General features: G+C 44.6%; 1 protein-coding gene across 1 annotated transcript in view; it reads left to right on the top strand.

The window, feature by feature from the left end:
• Positions 1 to 418: 418 nt before the first annotated feature.
• The window catches only part of LOC139388178 (leucine-rich repeat transmembrane neuronal protein 4-like), a 39,906-nt gene continuing 17,007 nt past the window's right edge, over positions 419 to 23,317 (top strand). The window contains exons 1-4 of the mRNA XM_071134746.1: positions 419 to 452; positions 778 to 928; positions 1,273 to 1,352; positions 3,359 to 5,001. Coding sequence (XP_070990847.1) covers positions 419 to 452; positions 778 to 928; positions 1,273 to 1,352; positions 3,359 to 5,001 — 1,908 coding nt within the window. The remainder of the gene's footprint in view (positions 453 to 777; positions 929 to 1,272; positions 1,353 to 3,358; positions 5,002 to 23,317) is intronic.

Genomic DNA, 23,317 nt, shown 5'->3' with positions numbered 1-23,317 from the left:
ACTACACTGGACTATGTGCAAACTGGAAACCATGTATCCTGAGGCCATATTTATTGTAACCTGGGACTTTAATAAATGAAATCTGAGGAAAAAGCTCCCGAAATTCTATCAAGACACCTCCTGTCCTACACGCGCATCATGGACTGAATCATTGCTACTCTCCCTTCAGGGATGGCTACAAGGCCCTCCCCCGCACTGTAGCCATTGCATCCATTCTGCTCCTTCTCACCTATAGGCAGAAACTTAAGCAGGAAGCACACAAAGTAAGGACTGTTCAACGTTGGTCTGACCACTTGGAATCTATGTTTCAAGATTGTTTTGATCACGCGGACTGGGAAAACTGTGGATAGGTGGCAGCATTCTCACAAAACTGAAAGTGCAAACCACTACATTCAACCATAGCAAGGTGACTGGGAACATGGATGTGTACAAACACACCATCTATGACCTCTGTAAGGCAATCAAAGAGGCAAAACCACAGTATAGGGACAGAGTGAGTCGCAATTCAGCGGCTCAGACACTGGTACAGTACCAGTCAAAAGTTTGGACACAACTACTCATTCCAGTTTTTTTTGTGAAGACATCTGTCATCATGAAGTGCTTTGAGAGGCTAGCTAAGGAACATATCACCTCCACCTTACCCAACATCCTAGACCCACTACAATTCACATACCGCCCCAACAGATCCATGGACGCAATCGCCATTGCACTGCACACTGCCCTATCCCATCTGGACAAGAGAAATACCTTTGTAAGAATGCTGCTCATCAACTACAGCTCAGCCTTCAAGCCCACCATTAAGCTCAGGGACCCTGGGTCTAAACCCCTCCTTGTGCAACTGTGTCATGGGCTTCCTGATGGGCCGACTCCAAGTGAAGAAGGTCGGCAACAACACTTCTGCTACGCTCAACACGGGGGCCCCACAGGCGTAAGTGCTCAGGCCCCTCCTGTACTCCCTGTTCACACATGACTACGTGGCCAACTCAATCATCAGGTTTGCTGACGACACAACAGTGATAGGCCTGATTACCAACAATAACGAGACAGCCTACAGGGAGGAGGTGAGACCCCTGGCAGAGTGGTGCCAGAAAAATAAGCAAAACAAAGGAGCTTTCTCTGCAGGAGAATGCAGAGAAAGTGGGATCACATCCACATCGACAGGGCTGCAGAGGAGAGGAAGCACTACCATCTAAAAGGCAGAGACAGTACAGATGCATCAAAGCTGGGTACAAGAGACTGATAAACAGCTTCTCAGTGCCTCTTCAACCACAGGAAGCTGAAGAAATTCATCTTGGCCCGTAAGACCCCCACAAACTTCTACAGATGCACCATTGAGAGCATCCTGTCGGGCTGTATCACCGCCCAGTAGGGCAATTGCACCGTTCACAACCGCAGGGCTCTACAGGGGGTGGATCATCGGGGGCACACTGCCTGCCCTCCAGGACATCTACTGCACTCTGTGTCACAGGAAGGCCAAGAAAATCATCAAGGACCTCAGCCACCCGAACCACGGCCTGTTCACCCCGCTACCATCTAGAAGGTAGAGACCAGTACAGGTGCATCAAAGCTGGGACAGAGAGACTGAGAAACAGCTTCTATCTCCAGGCCATCAGACAGTCACCAATAGCCGGCATCCGCCCAGTACCCTGCCCTAAACCTAAGTCACTGTTACTAGCCAGCTACCACTAGGTACTCTACCCTGTACCTTAGAGACTGCTTCCCTATGTACATAGAGTCATTGAACACTGTTCACTTTAATAATGTGTATATACTGTATTCTAGTCATGGTTCATCCTATATAACTACTGCTGTACACACCTTTTCTATACTGTTCATACACACCATTTTATATATATTCCGGACTCTGACATTGCTCGTTCTGATATTTCTTAATGTATTCCTTTTTACTGTTGGATTTTGTGTATTGTTTTGGATTTCTAATTATAACTAAACTGTTGGAGCGAGAAACACTTGCGATAACGTCTTCACATCTGTTTGCGTGTCAGTAAACTTTGATTTGATTTGACCATCCATGATTTCAAAATGATAGTTTTAACCATGTTTTATGGCTATGCAGTGTTTGTTGTGTTCCTTGTGGCGGGCGACTTCTGTCACCAGCTGTATGGTGTTTCCTCGAACACATTGGTGTGGCTGACTGACGGGTTAAGTGAGCAGTGTGTCAAGAAGCGAGCAGTGTGGCGGCTTGATGGGGTTGTTTCGGAGGACGCATGGTTCTCGACTTTCACCTCTCCCGAGTCCGTACGGGAGTTGCAGCAATGGGACAAGACTGTAACAACCAATTTGGATATCACGAAATTGGGGAGAAAAAGGGATACATCATTATACCCCTCATTCTCTCTAGTAAGTTGTTCCTTCCACTGTCAAACCAGCCCAGAGTACACCCCCATTCTCCCTAGTAAGTGGTTCCTTCCACTGTCAAACCAGTCCAGAGTACTCCCCCCTCCCATTCTCCCTAGTATGTGGTTCCTTCCACTGCCAAACCAACCAGGCCAGAGACTAGAATAAGAAGGTGTCAGTTCGGAGTGTGTCTAAGGAGAGAGCTCAGCTGAACAGCCCCATCCTGTTGCTACCTCAGCCTGCCTGCACAGCCGTTTTGCTCACAGTCACTTCACGCTGTCTTTATGTGCAAAGGGACGACATCACACAGCAAGCAGCAATGTGTCTCAATTAGAGCTAAATCTACGGGTGTTCTTGTTTCCCAGCAAACGGTTTAAAATGGGGACAACCCGTTACAGTCTGCTGCACAAAGAGAACAAAGCAAAGAAAGAATAGGATCAAAGCGTTGAATCACAGAGGGGTGTTATTTGTAGTGTCTTGTCTCCTGTTTATCAGGACATGTGCTTAGTCTGTGTGATGTCTGCTTCAGCATTAGAAATGTAAAAATCTGTAACAGAAGACAAAGACCCCTGCACAGGTTTACCGGGTGAAAAGAGAGCACACCAGTTACCCAAAACAAACATTTTGTGGGTGCACTTTGTCATAGCAAATGAAGTAGGCATGTTTTTTCACTGCTGTCTAGCAACAGACCTTGAAGGTATGGGATACATAATGTACTCATTTCTCATACATTTAAAATTGATTACAACGTGAATCTAAAAACAGGATGTATAAGTGTTTACTTACAGTATATGTATTCATTTCAAATCAAAACATTTTCAGAATGTCCTTTTACAATGTACGGAGCTTTCTTGAATGTGGCCATCATAAACATACTCTAATTTAATTTAACTATACAATTATTAGTATTTATCCTTTTATGGGTATTTCCATGGATCAACATTAGTAAATCCTCTCTAACATGACTGCTTCTTCTCTCTCTCTGTCTCTCTATCTGTAGGTTCCAGGCTGTGTGATGGACGACCGGCGCACCTCATCCTCCTCCTGCTCCTCGTGCTCCAGGCCATGCTGCCGCTCTGCTCTGGTGAACGCACCTGCCCTCACAGCTGCCGTTGTGAGGGGAAGATAGTCCACTGCGAGTCAGCTGGCTTCTTGGACGTCCCTGAGAACATCTCAGTGGGCTGCCAGGGCCTCTCTCTTCGCTACAACGACTTGCACACGCTGCTCCCCTACCAGTTTGCCCACCTCAACCAGCTCCTCTGGCTCTACATGGACCACAACCAGATCTCTTCTCTAGACAGTCGGGTCTTCCAGGGGGTTCGCAGGCTTAAAGAGCTGATCCTCAGCTCCAACAAGATCTCTCAGCTCCACAACGCCACCTTCCACGGGGTGCCCAACCTCCGCAGCCTGGACCTGTCCTACAACAAGCTGCAGGTGCTTCAGCCGGGGCAGTTCCACGGCCTGAAGAAGCTGCAGAACCTCCACTTGCGCTCCAACGGCCTCACCATAGTCCCCATCCGGGCCTTCCTCGAATGCCGCAGCCTGGAGTTTCTGGACCTGGGCTACAACCGACTCCGGGCCCTCACCAGGACCACCTTCCTGGGGTTACAGAGGCTCATGGAGCTGCACCTGGAGCACAACCAGTTCTCCCGGATCAACTTCTTTCTGTTTCCACGTCTTGCTAACTTGCGGGCGCTCTACCTGCAGTGGAACCGCATCCGAGCAGTCAACCAGGGCCTTCCCTGGACTTGGCACACACTGCAGAAACTGGATCTGTCTGGCAATGAGATCCAGACCCTGGACCCTGCCGTGTTCCACTGCCTGCCTAACCTCCAGACCCTCAACCTGGAGTCCAACAAGCTGTCCAACGTGTCCCAGGAGGCAGTGTCTGCATGGATCTCCCTGAACTCTATCAACCTTGCAGGTAACGTGTGGGACTGTGGGACAGGCATCTGCCCCCTGGTGGCCTGGCTGAGGAACTTTCGTGGCACTAAAGACACGACCATGATATGCAGCAGCCCAAAGCAGCTCCAGGGAGAGAAGATCATGGAGGCAACGAGGAACAATGGCATTTGTGAGGAAACTGATTACTTCCAGACAGAAACCCCTTCACCAACCCCGGATTTCATTGAAACGACACCTGACCCAACCCCTGCCCCCACCAGCCCACTTCCACCCCTGCTTCCACCTATCACCCTGGCCCCCCTACCCCCACCTCGGCCTCAGTACCCCCCCCGGCCTACTTTTCCCAGCCGGGTAAGGATTGACCCCAGAGACTCCCCTCCCCGGGCTCCGCCCTCCCTCCGCAGCCTGGTGGTGACTCAGCCCCCAGAGCCGGAGCACATGTCCTTCCACAAGGTGGTGGTGGGCAGCGTGGCACTCTTCTTCACCATGTCACTCGTCCTGACCGTCATCTACGTGTTATGGAGGCGCTACCCGAATGCGGCACGGCTCCTGCAGCAGCGCTCCGTGGTGGGCCGCAAGCGGCGGAAAAAGAGCCCGGAGCCTGAGCAAAACCTGAGCTCCCAGCTGCAGGAGTATTACATGAGCTACAATCCAGCCGCCACCCCGGATGGCTTGGAGGTGCTGGGCAACGGGACTGGCTCCTGCACCTGCACCATCTCCGGCTCCAGGGAATGCGAGGTATGACCCATCGCATCAGCCTTTAAAAACAAAACCCAAAAAGCAAAAACACAAAGGCTCAAGAGAGAGAGGTAAATCCTTTTTCAGGCATGAACTGTGTAGAGAGACTTTGAATCAGGGCTAAGCACCCTTGACTCTTGGTTCATAACACGCTCGACTTAGAACTTTGAATGTTTCCAATTATTTCTGCAGTTTTCATTCATAAATCGAATTGGACACTGGAAACATGAAAACGACATTTAGAACCAGGAGGCAATGGTAACCTAGCTCAGGTTCAGAGAGCTACATTATTACACTGCCACATGTGTTATTGGCTTAAATGCATTTTGTTAACTTTTTTGTTTGTATAGTTTATTTGCCAATCAGCTTATTTTTGTTCAGCGTTACACAGCAGTGTTTTGAAGCACAATTCTTAATCATGCACACACTTTTTCTATGGCTCCAGTGACAGATCCTGTATACTTGCACACTGTTCCTGCTTCAAGGTCTCACACAAGTCATTGCTACGACATTATGGCATGGCTCACTGGATGATTTGATATACAGAACCAGTAAAAGTTTGGACTCACCTACTCATTCCGGGGTTTTTCTTTATTTTTACTATATTCTACATTGTAGAATAATTGTGAAGACATCAAAACGATGAAATAATGTAGTAACCAAACAAGTGTTTAACATATCATAATATACGTTATATTTTATGTTCTTCAAAGTAGCCACCCTTTGCCAAGATTGTGCAAAGCTGTCATCAAAGGTATCTCTCAACCAGCTTCATGAGGTAGTCACCTGGAATGCATTAAAATTAACAGGTGTGCCTTGTTAAATGTTAATTTGTGGAATTTATTTTCTTCTTAATGTATTTTAGCCAATCAGTTGTATTGTGACGAGGTAGGGGTGGTATACATAAGATGGCCATATTTGGTAAAAGACCAAGTCCATATTATGGCAAGAACAGCTCAAATAAGCAAAGAGAAATGACAGTCCATCCTTACTTTAAGGTAATTACTTGAAGGTCAGTCAATGCGGAAAATTTCAAGAACTTTGAAAGTTTCTTCAAGTGCAGTCGCAAAAACCATCAAGCGCTATGATGAAACTGGCTCTCATGTGACCGCCACAGGAATGGAAGACCCAGAGTTACCTCTGCTGCAGAGTTCAAGTAACAGACACATCTCAACATCAACTGTTCAGAGGAGACTGCGTGAATCAGGCCTTCATGGTCGAATTGCTGCAAAGAAACCACTACTAAAGGACACCAATAATAATAAGAGACTTGCTTGGGCCAATAAACACGAGCAATGGACATTAGACCGGTGGAAATCTGTCCTTTGGTCTGATGAGTCCAAATTGGAGAGTTTTGGTTCCAACTGCCGTGTCTTTGTGAGATGCAGAGTAGGTGAACGGATGATCTCTGCCTGTGTGGTTCCCACCGTGCAGCATGGAGGAGCAGGTATGATAGCGTGGGGGTGTTTTGCTGGTGGCACTGTCAGTGATTTATTTAGAATTCAAGGCACACTTAACCAGCATGGCTACCACAGCATTCTGCAGCAATACGCCATCCCATCTAGATTGCGCTTAGTGGGACTATCAATTGTTTTTCAACAGGACAATGTAGAAAATAGTAAAAATAAAGAAAAACCTTTGAATGAGTAGGTGTGTCCAAACTTTTGACTGGTACTGTATATGTGTTTGTTTGTGTATGATTGTACAAGTGTTTATTATGTGTAGTACACTCAATGTGTGTGAGTAAGTGAATGTCTGTGTGTGTGTGTGTGTTTCGTCCATAGGCGCTTTTCTTTCAAGGCCAAAATGAAAGACAGGGCAGGGGTTAGCTTAAGGCCACTAGCGTTCCCCGTCTTGCTCTCCACCTCATGAGATGCCAAAAAAGAAAAACTCCAAATCGATTCAAGCCAAATCACAACATGGATTAATGAGGTATTGATCAACATCAGTTGGATGCCCATAACAGCTCCCTGTCCTCTTATGTGGCAGAGTAGAAGATGTCCCAGTCTGCATGGCTGCATGCCCATTACTGGTGGTTTATTTCACTTCCTCAGTGGCCCTGTACGAGCCACATGGTCCACCTGCCTGCCAGACTGCAGTAGCTACGACCCTCTTTAGCCTAATCTCTTTAGCCACTTAACTCAACAGTCTGTTTAGTAAAATAGTAGAGGGCATAGTGGAAGGGGCATTAGCTCCCGCCTGTTTTGGGAAGATTTATGGTAATCTCAAAAGAGCCATAGCGATATGTGTAATCCCAAATCATATGAAATGCTCATTAATGCGGATGGATCCCTCCGGCCTGCCAAGATGAGGCACCTATTTATACCCAATACCAGGGTAATTACAATCACCAGCCATCGCACCGCGTCTGCGTTTGATCTCAGGAAGCATGTTTTCCTACACAGATGTGCTGTTTTATAACAGGATATTCACCTGAAGTGATTTCGTAAAAGGGGATTATTTATGTTCAGAGAGGAACTGTTTTGGAAGGAAAAAAATTACAGAAAGTAATCTGTTTATTACACTCCACTGGAAGGAACCAAAGATCACAGGAAGCAAAAATTAAAACCCTGTAAATGTTTGGTTTGTATAATAAGGAAATGAATTGACACACTCAGTGGTTTTACAGGTTGAATGAATGATTCCATGACAGTGCTGCAAAACAAAACAAGTCCACAGAGCCCATGTTATCCATATTAATTATCACATTCAACATTAGCCTTTCTGCTGACTGCAGTTTGCTCAATTCTTTTATCAAGAGTTTATATTTTTGCTCCGTAAACCTCCAACATCATTAATTGTATTGAAGGAAAAAGGCGTTTATTTAATATCAGAACTCCCATGGCACCGATGTCAAATTTTTATTCTGCTCAAAACCTTTTCTAGTCATTTCTATATGCCTAACGTTTCATTAGTTATTTCAGAAATATGACATGAATCACCTATAGGCACCAAGCTACCAAGCTATTCATTATAATTCCTCTGGCTGGCAAAGCAACTCCATGACAAGGAGAGCTGTTGCGTAACTAATTATTTTTGCACTCTGTCAACGTGTTATGCCCTTAATCCATGGAGATAGAAAGACCTCTTATTACCTGCAGTGTGATTAACTCAACTTTAATGGCTGGCATATTATTTCTGATTGGAACTTCATTTAATTCAATCTGAGTTTCTCTCAGACAATGCATAGATTTTCCCGTAAGTGGATCTCAAGCCCTGTACTTTATTTTTTTCCATGGAAACATGGCAGTGATTTGAAGTACAAATGTGTTTCTCCCGATTACAGTGACAATGTGAATCTCATCCCCTCAAACACAGACACTCTTCTCCCTGTTCTCTGCAAAGTACTAAAGGGGGTCTGCTGAAGTTTTTTTCCTATGTTATGTTGTTGCTCATTTCGGTGAACGTTTAATAATTGAGGAGCAGGCGTCAGCTCGGTTTAACTTGATGAAAGAGCCATATTGCCGGCCGGCACAGCTGGCTGTGCCTTTCATTATGGCTCAGTGCGGTGCAGGCAGTCCCAACGGAAAACGGTGAGAAAGACTGGGAGCTGCGGCATGCTCTCAACTGTGCCTGTGATGAAATAAGAAACAGTCAGGATGAGAGAGGAATGCTGCATACCGGGTCAAAGCCCAATTAAAGCACAGAGGAGAAAGTATCAGAGATGGTGTGATTTTTCCTCTGTGGCTGTTTCAATTTGGTTATGTTCGGACTCACCAAAACCTTAATTCAGAATGATGATGTTTTGTATCATCATGATGATGTGGCCGGTGATACTTTGTTTCTTGTAAGTACAATATCTTGAAAACTTGACTGCTGACATGCAAACATTTTGGGACCGTATCAGTGAACTATTGAAAACAAAATAGATGTATACTTTTTGGATTTTCCCTTTAAAAATAAATAGTTTCACCATATTTGACATTTATATTTTATATTTTAGTCATTTAGCAAACACTCTTATCCAGAGCGTCTTACAGTTAGTGCATTCATCTTAATATAGCTAGCTGGGACAACTACATATCACAGGCATAGTAAGGACACTTTTCCTCAATAAATCAGCAGTGCTAGAAGTGTTGGTTAAGGAAATTCATTTTTTATTTGTATTTATTTAAAAAAAACAAGAGTTCAGTTTACGTAACAGGGTTGACCTTAAAATGAGGGATATTTTTGTTTTTTTACATTAAAATGAATCACAAAGCACATTAAATAATTATGATCTTCAGAAATGACTATGTCAAAGCAACAACATAACTAGGGCTTTACAATGATGGTGAAAACCTGGAGAAATGTTGAGGTTAAGTAGGTTAAAATATCCAGAGTAGTCACAAGAGTCTGCACAGAGGAACATGTTAAAATGCTGAATTTCGGGACTTTAGCAAGTCTTTATTCATATCATTTGTTTTTTAATGTGGTCTATATTAAAGGACACTTAATTTAATATAACAGGCTTTTAAAATCAATGTTTTACTTAAAATATGTAAAGGGTCACAAAAGGGACTTATTTTGTGGAACGACCTTTTGTAGAGGCATATCTCTTGCATACTAAATCAGACTTAAGTCTTCTTCCTTCTCAAAACTCTAATAATTGAGAAGAAGTCGACCATGAATTTTGCCCCAAGAGCTCAAATAGAAGAGATTTACATTCAGGCAGCTCCAAAACACTAGAATTTGTATTTAATTACCTGTACAATGCCCCCCTCTGACATTTCTTTTCAAATAGAGAGAAAGAGTGTTTTCTTGGCAGTGGTAATGGAAAATAGCACTGAGATATAGCAAACTGAGAGCATAGTCACAATACATTTTCATATGGTACAAGTCATAACAGAGATGTATTTGACCACTCAGGAAATAACAGACAAGGTTTTATAATGAAAAACAGCGGTTAGGTTCAATTAATGGAATAATTTTACATTGAAGAGTGCTTATCATGATAAGCGTTCAATCAGCATGATAGTTTGAGTATTAGTATGGTGCATTACTTCAATTGAGTAAGCCACTTTTCCTCATCAGGAAATTATGAGCTACTCTCCGCTCACCACTACTGGATAGAACTGTTTCAGTCATCTGTTAAGTGATTGAACATTGTCTGCTTCCTCGATGGATATGGTCAGAATAGGCCGTTTAAAGGCACTTAACAGTCACCAGCGTATGAGCAGTTTTATGTTCCCTTTAATCTGAAACCTAAATTTAACTGCTTCTCATAAACCAAGTCCCTCACATGTACACGCCTTTCCGGTGGCCTCAAGGGCACCATCCCACTTCTGACACCAATGTAGTGAATTTCGGGGGGTAGCCCAAAGATGTTGGCTTGACAGCAGCAGGCTTGACGAGGTCGCTAGGTGTTGGGTTAAGGTTGCTACAGTATGTTTATTAGTGTGATATCTTGTTTGTTATGATTATGAACATATTGCTCAATATGAGTGCTAGGAACAGGTTACAGGCTACCTCAACGGCCGTGGAAATTCAACTGAAAAATAAATGTACAGTATTAGGATTTTTGTGTCAGATATTTCCATGTCATAAGATTTTAAGTCATCTCTACTCAAAGAGAGCTGCCCCCTATTCAAAGCCCTCTATGTATGTAAGAAGGTAAAATGTTATTTAATTTCAAATAAACTATCATCTTGTTTTCATACCCCTGGATATTTATCTATATTCTAGATATCGCTGCTGACATGATCTTGTACAATATATCGGAATCTTTGCATTGTGATCCAAATTCCAATATAATATTACATCAGGCAGACACGTGAATAAAAATCAGTGTCAAATCAGTGCCGCTATTGAGGGATTGTTCATGTCTATCTTGTGTTAGGGGAAATAAATGGGTCCTCCATTGGGTCCCCTTTCATACCAGGACTACCCTGCAGCACAGAGTGACTTTCAGAGATGCCTCCCTCCTCCCCTAAAACAGCTTTGAAGACTGGGGGCATGTCACGCAGCCCGACAAAGGCCTCCCTTGGCCAATTTCCCTTCAAGACCCGTTCGACTTGACAGGCATTCCTCCAAACACCATTTACAGAATGCTTTCATTCTCCACTGCCTCTCCATCTCTTTCTCCCCCCGTTCTCTCTCGCTTTCTCTGCCTCATCGGCTTTAAGTAGCCATTAAGTGCTTAAACGCACACATTCCACTGAGGCTTCTTAATGAATATCCAATAGGTTCTGGTTTGATATTTTGTCCCCATTTATCAAATCCCGTCTCATCCCTCTTAACGGGATCTATGGTCTGCAAGAGAGCTGCTTAATGTGTGCGTCATCTGATCATTTTCACTTACACTTGAATTATGAATGAACTGATAAATGAATTGATTCAGTGATCAGGTCAATATTGTCTCCGTAAAGAATAGGGGTGTGGGATAGTCTCACGGTTGGAGGGTTTAGGTGGAGGATGATGAACTAGTCCCTGAACACTCTCCATCCATCTCTACATCACACTGCCAAGGAGAGTCTAAATCTGTCCATAAAAAGACAGTGACTGACAGAAACAAGACTAAATAGCATTGAGACCTGTGAGGCAAACGCGTTATCCACCTGATGGTTCTTTCATGCCAATGTTGTTATCCCAAGCTTGAACTCCTCAGCTCTGTTTCTTAGGGGCATGGCTTTGTTCCTCCTTGCCTAGATTGCAGGCATGACCTCAAATTGGTGCCAGTGTGCAGTAGCTCCTCAGGACGCCCAGTGTGAAGACTGTGGCTGGATGGATAGGATAGCCCAGGCCTATGCAGGTTATTCCCTCGTCCCAATCCACCCGCAATACAAATCAAAGCAAATCTTATTTGTCACATGCTCCGAATACAACAGGACCTTACCGTGAAATGCTTAATTACAAGCTCTTAACCAACAAACGAAGTTCAAGAAATAGAGTTAAGAAAATATTTACTAAATAATCTAAGGTGAAAAAAATATAAAGACAGAAAAAGAGTAACACAAGGAAATTACAGTTCATAACAACAACGAGGCTATATATAGGGGGTACCGGTACTGAGTCAATGTCTTGGGGTACAAGTTAGTCGAGGTCATTTGTAAAGTGACTACGCATAGATAATAAACAGAGTGTAGCAGTAGTGTAAAAACAAAAAGGGGTGGGGGGCAATGTAAATAATCCAGGTGGCCATTTGATTAATTGTTCAGCCGTCTTACGGCTTGGGGGTAGAAGCTATTAAGGGGCCTTTTGGTCCTAGACTTAGTGCTCCGGTACCGCTTGACGTGCGGTAGCACAGAGAACAGGCTATGACTTGAGTGACTGGAGTTGTTGACAATTATTTGGGCCTTCCTCTGACACCGCCTAGTATATAGGTCCTGTATGTCAGGAAGCTTGGCCCCATTGATGTACTAGGCCATACTAACCTCTGTAGCGCCTTACGTTCAGATGCCGAGCAGTTGTCATACCAGGCGGTGATGCAACCGTTCAGGATGCTCTCGATGGTGCAGCTGTAGAACATTTTTTAGGATCTGGGGACCCATAACAACTCTTTCCAGTCTCCTGAGGTGGAAAAGGTGTTGTGCCCTCTTCACAACTGTCTTGGTGAGTTTGGACCATGATAGTTCATTGGTGATGTGGACACCAAGGAACTTGAAACTCTCGACCTGCTCTACTTCAGCCCTGTCGATGTTAATGGGGGCCTGTTCGGCCCTCCTTTCCTATTGTCCACGATAAGCCACTTTGTTTTGCCAGGTCTCTGACCTCCTCTCTATAGGCTTTCTCATGGTTGTTGGTGGCATACCACTGTTGTGTTGTCAGCAAACTTAATAATGGTGTTGGAGTTGTGCTTGGCCACGCAGTCGTGAGTGAACAAGGAGTAGAGGAGGGGACTGAGCATGCACCCCTGAGGGGCCCCAGTTTTGAGGATCAGCATGGCAGATGTGTTGTTGCCTACCCTTAACACCTTGGGGCGGTCCGTCAGGAAGTCCATGATCTAGTTGCAGAGGGAGGTGTTTAGTCCCAGGGTCCTTAGCTTAGTGGGCACTATGATGTTGAACGCTGAGCTGTAGTCAATGAACAACATACTCAAATAGGTGTTCCTTTGGTCCAGGTGGAAAAGGGCAGTGTGAAGTGCGATTGAGATTGTGTCATCTGTGGATATGTTGGGGCGGTATGCGAATTGGGTGGGTCTAGGGTTTCCGGCATGATGGCGTTGACGTGAGCCATGGCTACCAACGTGAGTGCTATGGGGTGGTAATCTTTTAGGAAGGTTACCGTTGCTTTCTTGGGCACAAGGACTATGGTGGTCTGTTTGAAACATGTAGGTATTACAGACTCGGTCAGGGAGAGGTTAAAAATGTCAGTGAAGACACTTGCCAGTCGGTCCACGCATGATTTGATTACACGTCCTGGTAATCCATCTGGTCCAGCGGCTTTGTGAATCTTGACCTGTTTAAAGGTCTTTCTCACATCGGCTACAGAGAGTGTGATCACGCAGTCGTCCGGAACAGCTGGTGCTCTCCTTCATGCTTCAGTGTTGCTTTCCTCGAAGCGAGCAATCGCGAGCCGCGTCACTGGGCAGCTCACGATTGGGTTTCCCTTTGTAGTCCGTAAAAATTTTCAAGCCCAGCCACATCTGACAAGCGTCAGATCCGGTGTAGTAGGATTCAATCTTAGTTCTGTATTGACGCTTTGCCTGTTTGAGGGCTTTGCAGGATTTTCTATAAGCGTCCGGATTAGTGTCCCGCTTCTTGAAAGTGGCAGCTCTAGCCTTTAGCTCAGTGTGGATGTTGTCCATGGCTTCTGGTTGGGAAATGTGCGTATGGTCACTGTGGGGACGACATCGTCAGTACACTTATTGATGAAGCCGGTGACTGAGGTGCCATTGGATAAATCCCGGAACATATTCCAGTCTGTGCTACCAAAACAGTCCTGTAGCGTAGCATCCACATAATCTGACCATTTCTGAGTTACTGGTACGTTCTGCTTTAGTTTTTGCATGTAAGCAGGAATCAGGAGGATATAATTATGGTCAGATTTGCCAAATGGAGGGCGAGGGAGAGCTTTGTATGCGTCTCTGTGTGTGGAGTAAAGGTGGTCTAGAGTTATTTCCCTCTGGTTCACATGCTGGTGGAAAGTAGGTAAATTTGGCTCACAAGTGGCGCAGCAGTCTAAGGCACCGCATCTCAGTTCTAGAGGTGTCACTACTGCCCCTGGTTTGAATCCAGGCTGTATCACAACTGGCTGTGATTGGGAGTCCCATAGGGGAGCGAACAATTGGCCTAGCGTCGTCCGCGTTAGGGTTTGGCTGGGGTAGGCCGTCATTGTAAATAAAAATGTGTTCTTAATTAACTGACTTGCCTAGTTAAATAAAGGTTAAATATTTTGTATTTTTTTAACTGATTTAAGTTTGTCTGCATTAAAGTCCCCGGCCACTCGGAGCGCTGCTTCTGGATGATCATTTTCTTGTTTGCTAATGGCCTTATACAGCTTGGTGAGTGCGGTCTTAGTGCCAGCACCTGTTTGTGGTGATAAATAGATGGCTACGAATAATATAGATTAGAACTCTCTTGGTTGATAGTGTGGTCTACAGCTTATCATGAGGTATTCTACCTCAGCCGAGCTATACCTCGAGACTTCTTTAATATTATACATCGCCACCAGCAGTTATTGACAAATAGACACACACCCCTGCCCCTCGTCTTACCAGACGTAGCTGCAATTAAGGGCACAAGGCAAGATCCAGATGCAGACACAGGAGGCAGATGGTTCAAGTCTGTTGTTTATTTATAATCCAAAAGGTAAAGAGTGTCAGACAGGCTCGATGTCAGGGCAGGCAGAAGGGTCAGGCAGGCAGGCAGGTACGGGGTCCAGAAAAACAGTCAAGGGACTAGAAAAAGGGAATAGAAAAGAGGAGCATGGGAAAAAACACGCGGGAAAAAAATAAATAAAAAATTAGCAAACCCCAGAAACCGCTGTAACCGCACCCTGGACGTGGGTTGGTGCCAATCCACCATCACTCTCACTTTCTCTGGATCCATCTGAACATTCCCTTCAGAGATGATGTATCCCAGAAAAGTGATTGTGGAGTGGTGGAACTCGCACTTCTCCGCTGTAACAAACAACTGGTTCTCCAGAAGGCGCTAAGGACTTGTCGAACATGGAGAGCGTGTTCCTGGGCAGAATGGGAGAAAAACAATGTCATCGAGGTATAAATAAACAAACCGATTCAACGTCCCGGAGCACATCGTTAACCAGAGCCTGGAGGACAGCAGGAACATTAATGACCAGGTACTCATTGTGTCCACTTGCTGTATTGAAAGCAGTCTTCCACTTGTCTCCTTCGCGCATCCAAACTTTGACTGGTCTCCCCACAGCTGAATAACAGCAAAAGGGGTACAGGTAATAGGCATTAGGGAATTCCCAGTCTGACTCACCAGAGTAGTTGTACCTACTAATGATCTAGGTCTCCTCATTGGACAGGTAGCAATGAAATGCCCCGCAGCACCGCAATACAGACAACTGTTGGAGCTTACCTAGCCGATAATCTAGCTCTTCCCAGTTCCATGGGTTCTGGTGTATCCGACTCACCCGTCGTTGATGATTCTCGAGGGAGCTCAGGTGATTCAGATCCTCTCGGAAAAAACATCGCTCGGTCACCTCCCTCGGAGGTGAGCGAGCCACTGCGGATGGACGAGTGTGCCCGAGACCAGACCTCCTCTCACTCCTGCGTTCGCTTAGGCGTCCATCAATTCTAATGGTGGGGGCGATGAGGGAGTCGAGGTCCACCGGTACTTCCCAAGCAGCTAGCTCATCTTTTACCACCTCAGGTAATCAGTGAAGAAAAGTATTGAAAAGAGACTGCGGATTCCAGGCACTCTCGACAGCCAACGTGCGAAAATCTACCTCATAGTCTGCCACACTACGGGACTTTTGACGTAATTCAAGAAGTTTACTGGCTGCCTCTCTCCCGGATACCGGAGAATCAAATAACTTCCTCACTTCTGCCATAAAATTCTCCAGATGACAACAAATGGCGGATTGTTGCTCCCAAACTGCCGTAGCCCAGGAGAGTGCCCTTCCCGACATTAGCGTAATAACATAAGCTATCTTAGATCGGTCTGAAGGAAACGAAGATGGCTGTATCTCAAAAATAAGAGAGCACTGAGAAAGAAAACCCTGGCAGGTACCAGGATCCCCAGAATATCGCTCCGGAGGAGGTAAGCGGGGTTTTCGGGGAGCTGCTGTAGGCTGTACAAGCTCACCACTAATAGGGAAATATTAATGGCTGGTTGGGGTTTCTCAGCGGTAGCAGACAGCCTCCGAGCTAACTCCCTGATTTGCTCCATAATCTCCTTAAACCCTTGGTCGTGGCATTCCGTCAAGGAACAGAGCCCTCCCAGAAGGTCCTGTAACAGCTCCTCATGTCTCCCTGCATGGAGACAGCGTGGCGGAGATGAGCCAAGTCTGCTGGGTCTGTCATGGCCTGTTCGTACTATAAGGGCACTAGGTGAGACCCAGATGCAGACACAGGAGGCAGATTTGTTGTTTATTTATAATCCAAAAGGAGTAGGCAAGAGAATGGTCATGGACAGGCAAAAGGTTAAAACCAGATTCTGAGACCAAAAGGTAAAGAGTGGCAGACAGGCTCGATGTCAGGGTGGGCAGAATGGTCAGGCAGGCAGGTACGGAGTCCAGAAAAACAGGCAAGGGTCAAAACCGGGAAGACTAGAAAAAGAGAATAGAAAACAGGAGCACAGGAAAAACACGCTGGTTGACTTGAAAACATACAAGACGAACTGGCACAGAGAGACAGGAAACACAGGGATAAATACACTGGGGAAAATAAGCAACACCTGGAGGGGGTGGAAACAATCACAAGAACAGGTGAAACAGATTAGGGTGTGACACTGCATGCCCTGCCGATACATGGAGAAGCTAGACAGCGCTATATTAACCGTGTCGTCGTTCAGCCAAGGCTCGGTGAAACATAAGATATTACAGTTTTTAATGCCCCGTTGGTAGGATAGTCTTAATTGTAGATCGTACGGGCTCTGAAGCTAAGGCAAATAGGGAGAGAAAGTAGGCCTGTTTTACAGAAAATCTAAGACTAAGACAGTGAGGGGAGAGATTCTAAGACTGATCTGCTGCTGTGACACTAAAAGGAAACAAACGCAGTGGCAGTGTGGCACCGTATATCAAAGCTTCCCCCTCCATTACCTTAAATTGAATTTTGTAATCTTCTACCTGCTTCTGTTTCCTTTTGCCCCCGGCGCTGGCAGACACCTTGTACTGTGTCCACGGATAACAGTAACATGCACCCACCTTCCAGCTCACCCACACACACTGCTATAGTCTACATACTGCAACGCAGTGTTGCAGACCCACACACATACACGTGTGCGCGCAGGCTAGCACTCAAGCTTGCGCATGCACGCACACACACACAAAGTCCAATCACATACAGCAGGTGATTTTGAGAGTGTGTTATTCTATCAAACAGACAAAAACTACTTTAGAGTATTGTCCAAGTGCCTCCACGCAGATCTTCAGTGTCAAACCATTTGTCATATTAGAAACCCCAACCTCATTTATTTTGCTGCCTTCTCCTCCCCACTTACTTGTATCCCTCTGGTCCATAAGCAAGGAGAGGTCAAATAAATGGGCTGATGGACAGAGGGGAAAAAGCCTGCAGGGATTCAGCTGTGATTGAAAGCAACGAATGAGCGGCTCCTGCACTCCAGACTCTATTTATATCAAGATGACGTGGGAGGATAATGTGCCATCAGATAGGAGATGGCATTAAATGAACTTTGATCAGGGAAACATGATCAAAGTTCAGGAAACAACAGCGCTTGAGAGAGGCTTAAGTCCTACAGCTCAGTCTGTCCCTTTGCTGAAGGGTAAAGGAGGAGATATGGATCTGTGTGTAGGCACGCCTGATCTACAGGACAGTGAACCTTACCAGTTAACACTGGGAACCACAAAGGACTTTCATCTGACAAGCGGATACAGCTGTTTCCCTTTTACTTGCTGAATACAATTACATGTCACATACGGCAGTTTCTGAAACATGATTTGTCTTTTCACCTATTTTCTGAAAAGTCAAAGTAAGGTGTTTTCATACGTAGATACACATACCGCATTTGTGGTAGTATTGTCTGAATAGTTACATTTTGGCATCTTCACAGTGTGGTTATTTTAATTGTAGAGCCCAAAGCTAAGGAGTCCAGAGCACCAAGGTCTCATAGAGACAATATCATTTAATAAGGAGATTCTAAAATGAAGCAACAGTGTTTTTGTCGGTTCCCCCTCCTAGCCACTAACTGTACATCAAATGATTTAACTGTACCATTCCTAGGGTTGCTTGAATGGAGGCATATTAGAGGGCTTCAATTCCTTTGAAAGCAATGGACTAAACAATGCCCTGTGTCACCTCTGTCATGTCCTGAAGACAAATGAATGAATAGAAAGACTGTCATTGAAAACCAGATCAACAGCACCAGCAGGCATCAACACGACTAACTTCTGCTTTGAAGATTAAAATGTTTTATATCAGGGACAATGTTTTGCCCATAACGTTTTTACAGAACCTATTTGCAGCTTTGTTCTCTTGTCACATTAATTTTAATTCACAAAGACTTTGGCTCTCTTTCTTAGCAAATGTTTGAATTATTAAAGGGTGGTTTTCAGAGGGGAACGGAGACATTTGTCGAGATCCACATATTTTTTAAACGTGCCCTATAGGCATATACATTCACTCAGTGCTTGTGTTAGGCCACAGTCACTATCACAGTGAGAATTACAACCCACGCTTCCTGTGTTCTTTACTTATTTTCGCCAGTTTTCCAACAAAGCCACTTTTCTACTTAGTGGTATTACAATACGATCCTTCTTTGTGTACAAATTAATGATGCCGCTTGAAGAATAATGGTGGGAGGAGATAGCCTTGTTTGCCCTAATTTAACCACGGAATTACAGCTAAAGAAGGCTGATTTCTTTGTTAGATATTCAAGGTAGAGAGCTTATCCCTATTTAGGTTGTTTGATAAAACATGAATAAATGGATAAATACATGGATTAAAGAGGTACACTCAGTCAGCGACAGAAAACTATTTTAACCTCTTTGTAATATATTTTAATTTGTATTGAACCTTTAGTTAACTAGGCAAGTCATTTAATAACACATTTTTATTTACAATGACGGCCTACTGGGGAATAGTGGGTTAGTAACTGCCTTGTTCTTTGTTGGGATGAAGAGTTTGTCGGATTTTTGAAAGATATTTGTTTGTGTGTGCATGTGTCTGAGAGAGGAAGGGATCGAGTGAGATTGTGTTGGAAGGAAGCTGCCGCTCCTAATGGTGTCGTCCATCACTGTCATAAATCATAAATCATAACGCACACATACGCAGGCACACACACACACAATTTCATTGTGACATGTTTGGTTGGATCCTACAAGTAAATTGCATCCCATTTTCTTTGAGAGATCCTTGAGCCACCACCATTCCTAAAGCATGTCTTTTTTATCTGCTCTCCTCTGCGATGCATGTACAGTATATACACAGTCATTCTCCACCGCCACCGCTATTCTATCACATACTTAGTGACTGCAGCAGTCCATAGTTAAATCCTATATATGATAATTTGTTCCAATATATCTCAGCTACTGCCTGTGCTGGCTGCCTGCCTACCTTTGTAAGGCTCCTGGAGATTTGTGCACCCTGTCACGCTGAAGTTTGCGTTCCAGTTTGAGTCATGATACACGTCTCTGGGCAAAATATTACTCTTGCTGTCAAGATTGATATATTCATGCATTCATGCTTTCAGCACTACAATTAATCTGTGCTTTTATTATTTTCTTAAGGAGGGGGGGAAATGGTGTACATTCAAAATAAGACAATAATTCAACACTTTGTTTAGACATTGTATGATGTGATCACACTGTCCTGTAATAGCACAGTATATTGGGCGGTAGGTAGGGACCTCCATGAGAATGTGATCAAAACAGTTCCTATAAACATCACATTTGCCTCCAGTATAGTTACAGATGGTTGATACTCCATTTAGCTTGTTTGTTTTTAGATCTACCGATGTCAGATCCTAATTTGACCCGTTTCGTTGCAGCAGGAAAATAGTCCTGCAGCAGGAGGATTTGAATATCTGAATCAATATTTTGAATTGCCGCCAGGGAGTAGCTGGAAGCGGTGTTCATATACAATGCACACTGTACCTATATTGTACCTTATGTAGGCTACGTGCAGGCTACAGCACGTCTCGTGTTAATGTTTATGTGGATTATCATAAATTGACATATTTGTAGGGGTAGATGTATTTTTGTTAGGGAAAATCTGTTTTTGTTCAATCAATTGTTTAATTATGTTTTGAAGGGACGCAATACCCACAGCCACTGACTCCAGCACACATATGACAGAGTTGGCAGGGGTTTGAATCTGGTCCACTGCTCATGGATGAACGTCTATTTCTGATGCATTAATTCTGCGTGGTTACAGGGTTAATTCTGCGTGGTTACAGGGTTAATTCTGCGTGGTTACAGGGTTAATTCTGCGTGGTTGCTGGGTTAAGACAGAAACAACTCAAAGGTTAACAGGTTATGCATTAATTCTGAGTGATTAAGGTTAGGGATATGGCAGGGGTAGGCAACCCTGGTCCTGGAGGGCCGCAGGCACTTCATGTTTTTGATTTAACCGACCTGGAAGACCAGGTGTGTTGAATTTAAGCCAACACTGAATTGATCAATTAGCTCAGTTGGTCAGGTGTGGTGCCTAGTTGGAACATCCTGCACTCTAGGAACAGAGTTGCCTACCCCTGGGGTATGGTTTGGGGAAGGCTGACAAACAAAATTATTTAAAAAACAATGCCTCCGTTTCATCAGTATTAATCATGCTTGCTAGAGCATCGTGAACTGCCGTGGCTCAGTGGTCCAAGCAGTGCCCTCTGGGTCCGAGCCTCACAAATTTGCTGGCCGATATAGTGACCAGCCTGAGCCTACATTAGGCCCACAAGTTAATTGTGTTTGTTTCAATATTTTCAAGAAGTAAAATGAATATGATAATTTACACATCAAACGAAAGTGTCTCACCCTCAACAAAATTGTCTTTGGATAGGCTCATGCACAAACATCTTGACAGCTTTACGAAATGAAATATTAAAGTCACACAATACATGCTTTCCTCACCAAAGAACAGAACTATATTGACAAATTATACATAGCTGAACTATAAAACGTGGACTAGTATCCACACTGGAGGAAGGTTGATCAATCTACTGTAGGCCTACATTTGTCAATCAACTGATGGCCCAAATCAACTTATCAACTCAGCCAGAGACACACAATCTGTAGCCTATTATGGGTTTTCACACCTTTCATTATGTGACAATGGGTAGTCTAATCAAATAACAAGGAGCCTATTGCAACCATCGATGGAACTAGATTATCGCCATCTGACGCCTTATTAAACCATCAGCACGGGCTGATATCATTTGCAAACATTATTGTTGACCTTATTACCGCCCCCTAAAAGATGATGTCGGTGTTACCCTTATGCCTCGATCATGTGCTAGTCAAGAAGACTAGAACTAGGAAACTCTAAAATGTCCGACTTGCTAACTGGTTGTAGTTATGCACGTGCCGTTACACAAGTCCTGCTTGCAACCAATCTTTCAATTTATGTTCGCCCTCTGATTGGTATTGTAATCTGAACAATTTTGTCCTTTTTGAACAAACGAAGCGTGATTGAGCTATTTGACAAGCATTCCGTACAATAGAAATATACAATGGTGTAGTGGTTCCTGGAGAAGTGGGTGTACTCTAATTTACCAAAAATTTGCCAAACGGCCCGCCAAATCATATAGACTTTTTCAGGACCCTGTCTTTCAAAGATAATTCAGAAAAATTAAAATAACTTCACAGATGTTCATTGTAAAGGGTTTAAACACTGATTCCCATGCTTGTTCAATGAACCATAAACAATTAATGAACATGCACCTGTGTAACGGTCGTTAAGGGCAGGGTAGCCTAGTGGTTGGCATGGGTTTGAATCTGGTCCACTGCTCATGGATGAATGTCTATTGGGGCGGCAGGGTAGCCTAGTGGTTAGAGCTTTGGACATGTAACCGGATGGTTGCAAGTTCAAACCCCCGAGCTGACAAGGTACAAATCTGTTGTTTTGTCCCTGAACAGGCAGTTAACCCACTGTTCCTAGGCCGTCATTGAAAATAAGAATTTGTTCTTAACTGACTTGCCTGGTTAAGTAAAGGTTAAATAAAATAAAAACAAATAAAAAGACACTAACAGCTTACAGACAGTAGGCAATTAAGGTCACAGTTATGAAAACTTAGGACACTAAAGAAGCCTTTCTACTGACTCTGAAAAACACCAAAAGAAAGATCCCAGGGTCCCTGCTCATCATGCTGCAAGGAGGCATGAGCACTGCATATGTGGCCAGGGCAATAAATTGCAATGTTCGTACTGTGAGACGCCTAAGACAGCACGACAGGACGGACAGCTGATTGTACTCACAGTGGCAAACCACGTGTAACAACACCTGCACAGGTACAGGATGGCAGCAACAACTGCCCGAGTTACACCAGGAATGCACAATCCCTCCATCAGTGCTCAGATTGTCCGCAATAGGCTGAGAGAGGCTGGACTGAGGGGTTGTAGGCCTGTTGTAAGGCAGGTCTTCACCAGACATAACCGGCAACAATGTCACCTATGGGCACAAACCCACCATCGCTGGACCAGACAAGACTTGCAAAAAGTGCTCTTCACTGACGAGTCGCGGTTTTGTCTCACCAGGGGTGATGGTCGGATTCACGTTTATCGTCAAAGGAATGAGCGTTACACCGAGGCCTGTACTCTGGAGCAGGATCGATTTGGATGTGGAGGGTCCGTCATGGTCTGGGGCGGTGTCACAGCATCATCAGACTGAGCTTGTTGTCATTGCAGGCAATCTCAATGCTGTGCGTTACAGGGAAGACATCCTCCTCCCTCATGTGGGACATGACCCTCCAGCATGACAATACCACCAGCCATACTGCGTGATTTCTGTTTTTGATATCCTGCAAGACAGGAATGTCAGTGTTCTGCCATGTCCAGCGAAGAGCCCGGATCTCAATCCCATTGAACATGTCTGGGACCTGTTGGATCGGAGGGTGAGGGCTAGGTCCATTACCCCCAGAAATGTCTGGGACCTTGCAGGTGCCTTGGTGGAAGAGTGGGGTAACATCTCACAGCAAGAACTGGCAAATATGGTGCAGTCCATGAGGAGGAGATGCACTGCAGTACTTAAGTTGTGACTAGGGGGCAGTATTTTCATTTTTGGAAAAAAAACGTTCCCGTTTTAAACAGGATATTTTGTCAGGAC

This window comes from Oncorhynchus clarkii, chromosome 29 (assembly GCF_045791955.1).
Source record: "Oncorhynchus clarkii lewisi isolate Uvic-CL-2024 chromosome 29, UVic_Ocla_1.0, whole genome shotgun sequence".
Taxonomy (NCBI): Eukaryota; Metazoa; Chordata; class Actinopteri; order Salmoniformes; family Salmonidae; genus Oncorhynchus; species Oncorhynchus clarkii.
The sequence above is the reverse complement of the archived record's forward strand: the minus strand, read 5'-3'. Positions and strand labels throughout refer to the sequence as shown.